Raw genomic sequence first — 9,110 nt, 5'->3', positions numbered from 1 at the left:
TGTGCTTTGATTTTGTTAAATATTTGTGAATCTGACAAATATGAATTTCTGCATGAGCTCTCTGTTGAAGGAAGCATCTCACCGTAAACCCTGGTTGCTGTGGAGAGGTCACAATACTCTGCTGTTTAGAATTCTAGTTGTTGTTGCTTGAGCTCATTGAGATACTAAATAAATTTTCACTAAAGATCATTGGCACTGAGAAGAAAGCAGTAGCTACTCTTCAGTGGCTAAAACAGGTCTTAATAAATTGAAGATAACACTAATGGAAAGAGAAAAGCTACTTCAGTCAATTTTCTCAGGTTTTTATAATCCCTGCCTGGGGGAGTGGGGGCTCTTTGTATGCTGCCCTAGTAGCGAACTCTTGGACAGACTTTTCCACTGTCCAGATCATACCGTGACATGGGGTAAAACCTCAGTCCTAAAAAATTGAGTTTAATTCTTTATTCTACAAGTGTGAAACTCTCTACACAAACGTAAAAGACTGCATTCAGAAAGCATTTCTCCTTCGCTGCTAGCCCTAGAATCTCAAGCCAAAACACAAAGTTAGAGGGTAAAAGAGAGCATGGGTGAGTGAGGAGCACTGCAGCCAGGGATGTTAAGCCTTGGTTACTTTACTGTCAATGATTTTGATAGTTATAACTGAAGACCGGTGGAAATTTAAGGGCATAACTAGAAAAAAGTGCATTAGAAGTACACTGGAATTAACATTCTCTACTATTTTTGCACAGAATTAATGCAATTAATTATAAAAACCACCTGAGAAGTGAGCAACACACCTAAGGAAAATTACTTGGCTATAGCTGAATGTTGTTGGTAATATAGGAAAGCTGAAAGTCCATCTGTACTCTTTCAAGTCCATGTTACTCTCTCAAGTAAAATTTCTTTCAGCTTACTTCCTTCTGTCCCCTGGAAGTCATCACTTCTTTGGTCTGGAGTCTTGTGATAGTGTTTTAATTCAAATCAGAGTATTGTCCCTCTCATTCCCCCGGCTGTAGTCTTGGAGTCTTTTGAAGGAGTGACCAATTCCTAACTGTTCAAGAACTGGAATCGGCAGCTTAAGAGACCTCCACCAGCTGACCTGTTATATCTAGCCAGAATGGGGGTGGAAGACTTGAACTCTTTCAGCAGCTGGAAGCGTAGTGGTGCTTTACAGTTCACATTAATTTATTGTGAATTTCTCTTCTGTGCAGGTAGCATTGTGATGCATTTCATGCTGCCGGAGACACGAGAGGCTTATGAATTGGAGAAGCTATGGACTCTTGGTTCCTATGATGACCAGTTAGCACAGATGACTCCACAGTCACTGCCAGAAGACTTTATACTTGGACTGACTCCTAACGACAGTGATCATCTTGAGACAGCTTTGAGTGGAAAGACAAATGAGTGTGCCTTCACAGATCTGAGAGACATACAGCCTTGATTAATGACTTAACAGTCACTACAGTTGATCAGTTCAAAACAGTGTATTTATTGCATATGCCTAGGTAAAGTTCTGAACAAGCTACAAAAATGATCAGAATCATTGAGGCTGGAAAAGACCCTTAAGATCGAGTCCAAACGTAAAATGTCAAAGAAGGAATCCTATCATAAGGGAGCTTCCTGGGGGAGTCACTGTCTCAATGGAGTTTGCAGTAAGAAGAGTGGGGCAAAGACAGCTGCTTAAGCTACTTACCCTAAAACTCATGCTCAGCCTCTACGGTAATTGTTTTTCTCATTTCTTGGAAAGACCTACCTGTAGTGGCAGCGCAAAAAGACTTGAGTGCTGCCAGGAGAAACTACGTGAAATAGTACAGGTTAGATGAGGCTTCTTGTATTAAGCCATTTGCTTCTGGTCACGATGAAGCAAGTCATGCTCTGAATCGAAGGAGAAAACAGACTGGTATTGCTGAGCACATAAAAGCCAAGAGCAGCAGCGACAAATAAATGTGTCTTGAGTTAACAGAACAGTAAGTCAGTTTTTCAGCCAAGGCCAATCTGTTTTTAATAAAAAAAACAAAACTTGAAGAGCTTCAATTCCTTGTCTCCATGTTAAAACATTCAGCTCATTCTAAGTGTGCAGTTGGCCCCTCTCCTAGTTTTCCTCTCACCTAGTTTCTGGAAAAGGACACTGAGGCAACACGCTATGGCAGTGTAAACCTTCAGCTCCTTCTGAAGTGGGTGAACGTAGTTCTAAAGGAAACCCTTAGTCACTGAGCATTACTTGCTGCTAACGGGCTGTCCAACACTTTCAGAAGTCATTGTGCAGCATGTTCTTGGTCTGACCGCCCGCATGGTCTAACAACCAGTTAGAAGAGCTTCAAGATGGTAACAAAACTTGGCAATGCGAAACAAGATGCTTTTCTCCACTACGGGACAGGGCTTTCATCATTAGATTAGGATCTCTTCCTTCTGGAGAAGCTTGCTCTGCCGTGCATCAGGAAGCAGGAACCCTGAGGGCAATCGCCTTTCTCCCCCATAGCCCCACAAGCTACTTGAAGCTCTGTCTGTATCTCTTCCCTGCACAGCAGCTGCTGTTTGTAACACTTAAAGAACATGACCTTGGTTTTTGCTCATGTGGTTGTGTTGTTTACAGGGAAGGGGGGGTTGTTTGGCTTTTTTTTTTTTTAAAAAAACAAAAACAAACACCTCCCTCATTCTAGACTGGTCATGGGTTTTTTTTGCTGTGTCTAGCCTCTGTTCTTTCAGGAATAACTGCCCCTGAGTTCACCTGCTCTTTTGATATGAGGCAGCAGATAGTTCTGCAAATTAAGCAAGGAGCATTTATTAAATGTAGTTAAACTATGCACATAAAACATCTTTGCCCACAAAATAAAGGTATTGGTGGTAAATCTGACTGCAAAGAAATTTTCAAAATGCTTCATGATACTTGGCAATAAGTAATCCGCATGGGAGAAAGATAACCTTGGCTGTCTTACAGAGTGATGGGTTCTAAATCAGGCATTTCCTCCTAGGAGGGATACGTAGGAGTAACTTTGGATCATTCCCTGAAACCATTTGCCTTTTACTGCTGCTGCTGCAGATAAGTAATACTAGATGAATAGAAGCAGGTTCAGCAAACATTATGCCGTTATATGAACCCACATTTAGTAACCAGAACTGCATACAGTATCCTGTCTCAAGGAGCACAGTAACAAAAGGAGCACCCAGAAAAGAACAGTAAGAGATAGGAAACAGCTTCTGTGTGAACAGACTAGGACTTTTACAGCCGGAAAGGGGTAAGTCTGTAAGACAAGACAAAAAAAAAAAAAGTCGTCAAATGAACGGAGGAGACAAAAAACAGTAAAGTAAATGAAAAAGTATAACCGAATTTACTGCGAAAGCACATTATGAAAAGGAGTTATATGGAACATCCACTGATTGCTATTAAATAATCAGGACTGCCAGCTCAGGAAAAGAACTTCCTCATCCCCTGTTTAACAGGAGCAGTCATGATCTGTGCCAAGCTCCTGCAATGCCCCAGCCAGGTTGCCTGCCAGACTTGCTGAGCCTTCGGCCTGACCCTCTTAAAAACTGGGACCTAGGAATTAAGAAAGATGGTCTGAATGATCAGTGCTGTGCAACATTGAACACCTTTTGGAAGGAAAACTTTTGGGAATGGTTTCATTTCTAAGGATCAGGTGATTTCTGTGTAAAATAAAAATAGTGAGCAGCTTGTCCAATGAGACTATAGATTCATCCTGTACAGAGGTACATGCAGGTGTGGCTCCGTTGAGCCGTTCTCTCCCCTTGGTGATGGGATGAACAGGAGAAACAATTATCAAGGTGAAACTTTTGTCATCATTTCATCAATTTCCTGCACTGCATTTGAGTAACTTGGTTATCAAGCAGTGTTTGCGTTCATCAGGTGAGCTAATATCTCTGTTACAGCCCAGCCTGAGTGCTTACTCCACAATTTTTCATGTTCATTTAAAAACCCTATGCCCTGGTACCATGTCAAGACCACGCTGTCCTGCACAGCATACATGCTTCATTTAATGGAAACTAATACAAAGAGCGCATGCCTTTGAAATTGCAGCTTAGGAATAAAAGCTTTGGAAGGTTAGAAGCAAATAAAAGCACCATGATTAAGCAAATGCTTAACAGTCGGGGGTTTAGCTGTCACAAATGCACCAGCGATACAGAGGAAGGCTTAACTTCTTATGTTGCTCAAATGGCAGGGATGCCAGTTCTGAGAAGATAGCTCAGTATTGGCATGAAAAATGAGCTTAGAGTTCCCTGTGAAATGCAATACCCTATGCAGTGTCATGAACAGACATCATTTCTCCAATTCCCTCTTTCTGCTGGTTGGTCCCAGTAAACGAGCTGTGAAGACAAGTGGGAGGGTGCAAGAGTTTGGAAGGCAAGTTTGGTTTTCCACTCCTCTTTAAAAGATGCAGAATTGTATTATTCATGATTATTCATTCCCCAACCCCTCCCTCTCACTCTAAAGCATTCAGTTAAACACCTAGTCTCATTTCTATTCCAAAAAATGTTAACAAGGATCTAAATGGAGCAGCGATACCACCTCACTGGCAATTGGTGTGTGTTCGGGTGGTGGTGGTAGGAGCAAGATACAGGTTGCCGTCACATTTGCTTGCTGGTGTGACCGGTTCTGCCTATCCAAGCTTCTAGGGCAGTGGTCATTACACAGCTTCATCACACTGGCAGCACCAAAGTAAAGACTAGGTAAAAAGCAGCCAAAAAAAAAAAGTTTCATGCAATTCAGATCTTGCTTCAAACCTGTTAAAGATTCCTTCATGTTTGCCCTGGGTCAGGACTATTGACTACGCATCCCTTCCCCAGCAAACTGGCATAAATGATCTGCATAAGACTGAAACCATGAACTACAGGTTGTACTATAGACTGTATAGCATTGTTATGCAAGAGGGAGTTGAATTCTAAGCTACAGAAGTCACTGCTTGTAGTGCAAACATTGTAACCTGGCTGCCGGGTGGCCTAGCAGCTATGGAATACCTGTCGGTGACTGTTCATCCTTATCCAGTTATTATTACGGACAGAAAACCAACTTGATCAAAGCACCGCAAATGCTTGGAACGGTCTGTTCCTATGCCTCATTAGTTTAAAAAAACACCACACAACTTTATCTGATGATAGGAGTTAAACTCTTTATTCCATTCAGAGGCATCTGGCAAGTGGAGCTGCATTGGGGGGCACATTACAGATGAAAAATGATCCATACTTTGTGGATATTGAAATCATTTACAGTATTTACTTTCTAGCTATTCCCAAATACTCCAAATTACCAAGTCTCAATTGAAAAGAAAAACATGATTTACCCTACTAAGTCTAGAAATTTAAGAGAGATGACAGTATTTAAATCAGCAGATGTAAATGCAGCACCTATTTGTAAAGTAATTTTTATGGAAAATAATGAAGTCAAATCCTTCTCAAATGTTAAGAAAGGAACGTCAGACTGACTTAAGCCTCAACAAAAATTAAAAAGCTATGACTTTTCATACTTCAGTAATTTTAAATTCATTGTAAGAAAAAAAAGTTATCCTAAAGGCTAGATGAAGGTCACTGTCAAAAAAGGAAAAGAAACTCATTTTTCTTTGCTAAAACTACAACATAAGTTTGTGGTTTTTAAACCAATTAGTAAAGAAGAGATGCAGGAAAAACACTTCAGACCATTTTCAAAATTATCTAATCTGTACAACAATGATCTTTGGGAAAATTATCTAGTCTATGTAGTAATGCCTCTATTTCAACATGAACCTAAGAGGTAGATAACAAAATGATGAAACAAATGTTTTTGCTCGTTGTGCCCCTCAAATCAGTGCAGCATGGTGATTCTGATCATCTCATGCACAAAAAACATCACAAAAAAAAGGTTCAGAGGTAATAGCATGGCTCTGTCGACCACACACATACAGGCGCGCACGCGCACACACACACACACAGCAGTCTTTATGAACCATGTGTTGCCACATATTTTTTTTTTTTCTTAAACTGAGGTAGACTGAAGTTTATTGTAGAAACTTGAATGTGTCACTATTACCACAATCATCATTCAAATTACATTCGGAAATTAAAAAATTTGGTAACTTTCCTGTTATCCCTGCCTTTTGACATTTTTTTTTCCTCTAATGGTTGGTTGCAGAACGTGCATAAATCCTGCTGCATCTATTATAAGCCAGGCTAGAGAGGTTGTTGTTTTGTTTTGTGTTTTTTTTTTTTTTTCTTGTAATAGTTTTTAAAACCTTCAAAGTGGCTTAGTGTGGCCCATAACAGCGGCTGGATATGTAAACTTAGCCTTTCATTATCTTTCAATGTGATCAAACACTGTTTGACCTTCCCCCATCGTGGTAACTGAAAGCAGTATGATGTGGATCTGCAGACAGCAGAGACCCTCGTGGCCTCAAATACGCTCTAGCAGATCGAGTGTTCTATCAAACTGAAGATGAAGCTTGCTCTTTGAACAAAATGGCAAAGTCCAAATGGGCTGCAAATGGTTAAATGTAGCATTATTAGGTAGTGATGGTCAAAGGCACAAAGGGTTCATGCATTCAATCAAGTAGCACAAAAAAAATTCAGCCTCTTGCAGCCTTCTAAATTTTTCCCCCAACCCCAGCCTCTTGCCATCACTTCCTTGTCCTGTTCCCAAAAAAGTACCGTCACAAACTTTTTCATCCCATCTTAAAAGAAAACTAAACGGCATTGCTGCTATCAGAATGTTGGCATCATTCACTATCTTTTGAACATTCACTGAATTTTTTTTTTTAAACAAATGATGGTGTTGAAGCCCTCAGAAAATCTGAGGCTGTGTTTTTTTTACCCACCTTACTCCCATCAGCCAGCAGCTAGAAGTGCTCTACTATATTTTTTCCCCGATAAGTCCGTAGTACTCCTGGCTGGTGGCTGATCAAATTTTAATTTTTTTTAAAAAAATAAAATGCTCAAGAACTATTAGCTTTATAAAGTATACAAAATACCAAAAAAAAAAAGCAAAAAAGGAACAATTTCTCATTGAGGTACTAAATGCCTGAGGTAGTTTAGTAAAATGCATATTTATCTTTTTATGCCCTGGCCAACACCATTCAACACTTCCCTTAGGTTATTCATGGCAGTGTTATGTAAAAATGCAACCAAATTATTTTTAAAAAATGCCACTTGTTTCAACATTGGGACTAACACTTAAACTCTTGTCGATACCCTTGCTCTAACCCTAGCCCACCCGCAATCCCACCCTCCAAATGTGTTTCTTCTTTTACAACTGGACCTATAAGAGCAATGCCTTTTCTTTTTTTTTTGTTTTTTTCTTTTTTCTTTTCTTTTTTTTTTTTAAACCAGTGAACTCAGAAGAGAAAGCTTCATTAAACCAAGTTCTAAAATTGTTGGGGAATAATAAGAACAATAAAAAAGACTAACGAGTTTATGTTAAATTGTGAGAATAGAACAAAAGGGAAGTGAAGGGGTCCTTATTTTAAAGCTGGGTTTCAAAAGTTTGAGAGAGCCTAAAGAATACATTCTCAGAGACAGCGTTCAACGGTTGCCTGGTCCTCGAACAGGTGATTGGCTTGGTGGATCTTCTGCATATAACTTCAACAGGTGCTCACCACCCGTCTCTCTGTCGCACAGTCTGTCTTTGGTCTGGCATCTGTCTCTGATGGGCCATTTCCTAAACCTTTATTTTCGTCTTGGCTGAGGCTGTCCGCTTTGCAATGTTTTTTGCTGTTGCTGCTGCCTTCTTACCTGAGCCAGTATTTCCTGAATTTTTCTCTGAGCAAGCTGAAGGACAAAGAAGAAACAACCCGTCACGATGCCATGCCGCAGTGACTGCTGTTTACAACTGCCTATAGATGCTACTGGGATTAAGAAAGGCCGGAATAACTAAGTTCCTAGTACTGACAAGATTATTCATTAGTTAAATACACTTGCGTTAGTCACGATGTACAACGTAATTTTTCTTCTTTTTCCACCTACCACAACTACCCGCATGGTCAGTTTTCACACCCGTAATACAGAAAGCATGAGCATGGGAAGATGACTACCAACATTAAGATCACTGAAGATACAAGCTACTTGTATTTGTTCCCTCTGGAGATACTAATGTTCTATAAGAACCACTATTTTAATAGAGAGGGGACAATTTTTTTTTTATACAGCAGGGAGTCCAGAGGGTCAGACTTACAGGATTTACCAGCCCTCCCATCTCCTTTCTGAACTACAAGTCACCCATACCAAGGTATCAAAAGGAATTGGTCCGAACTAAGAGTTAAGTGAGGGAAGGAATCTTGTGATCCTTTTCTTTATGATACTAAATCAACAGACTGGGCGATGTGGACAAATTGCATATATACGTGCAGCTCTTGCCAGGTATTATGAGATAGCTTGTATCTCCCTTCCGTTTGAATTTCAGTCCGATCACAACTTGGGTTTTCTTTTGCTTTCAAAGTTTTAGCAGTGCCAGAGCCTACATCTATTGATAGGAGAATTTAAGAAGGTCGTTTTTACATATGTAAAAGTGCAATATTGTTATAAATCTCTCACAGGCATGAGGAAAGTTTATCGCAGCAAGACAATTAGAAGAGCCTGGCAAGCAGTGCTTTCTGTATCCTGAGTAAAAAAGTCTTCCATCCCTTGGCTCTGCACGTGGATATAAAAAGGAAGACCATGGAAACATCAAGGCAATATAGAAATTCATTCCAGTCCTCCTACCTGGCATGCATAGAAGTGACCAGTTATTTTCACAACCACCTGATCATTTTCATCAGGTGTCTGGTCACGAGGGACTACAACTTCTGCACTTGTCAAGTTTTGAAGCTCATTTACCTGTAAATAGATAGTAGAAGTCAGAAAACCTTAAACAAACAAATATCCCACAACCACCAAGCCTCAAAGATACTGCTGACCACAGAAACATCATCCTCTAAGTTACATTTAAAAAAAGAGAAACACACTAACAGAAAGCATCTTTGTGCAGCAGTCCGCACTTCGCAAGATGAGCCTCTGGTATCTCCAACATAAATTAGCACCAAGTTCTCTTGGTTTGTAGAGGCGTTTTAAAGACTAAATACAACACAGAAGATGTTCAATACATGACTTGAAAAGGCAAATAGATGCCTCAGTGCTTACAGTTGAGTTTACAAGTTTAAGGTCAGAAAATTCAC

The 9,110-nt window shown here is 40.0% G+C and overlaps 2 protein-coding genes across 2 annotated transcripts in view; one reads left to right on the top strand and one right to left on the bottom strand.

Annotated features, from left to right (window-relative positions):
- The window catches only part of MALSU1 (mitochondrial assembly of ribosomal large subunit 1), a 7,141-nt gene extending 4,540 nt beyond the window's left edge, over positions 1-2,601 (top strand). Inside the window, exon 4 of the mRNA XM_009325761.1 lies at positions 1,191-2,601. Within this exon, the coding sequence (XP_009324036.1) occupies positions 1,191-1,420 (230 nt within the window). The 3' untranslated portion in view covers positions 1,421-2,601. The remainder of the gene's footprint in view (positions 1-1,190) is intronic.
- Positions 2,602-5,083: 2,482 nt separating this feature from the next.
- The window catches only part of IGF2BP3 (insulin-like growth factor 2 mRNA binding protein 3), a 120,624-nt gene continuing 116,597 nt past the window's right edge, over positions 5,084-9,110 (bottom strand). Inside the window, exons 14-15 of the mRNA XM_009325760.1 lie at positions 8,659-8,772; positions 5,084-7,728 (exon numbers count right to left, since the gene is read on the bottom strand). Of these exons, the coding sequence (XP_009324035.1) occupies positions 7,627-7,728; positions 8,659-8,772 (216 nt within the window). The 3' untranslated portion in view covers positions 5,084-7,626. The remainder of the gene's footprint in view (positions 7,729-8,658; positions 8,773-9,110) is intronic.

Source organism: Pygoscelis adeliae, unplaced genomic scaffold (genome assembly GCF_000699105.1).
Source record: "Pygoscelis adeliae isolate BGI_AS28 unplaced genomic scaffold, ASM69910v1 Scaffold226, whole genome shotgun sequence".
Taxonomy (NCBI): Eukaryota; Metazoa; Chordata; class Aves; order Sphenisciformes; family Spheniscidae; genus Pygoscelis; species Pygoscelis adeliae.
This window is presented reverse-complemented; position numbering and strand designations above follow the sequence as displayed.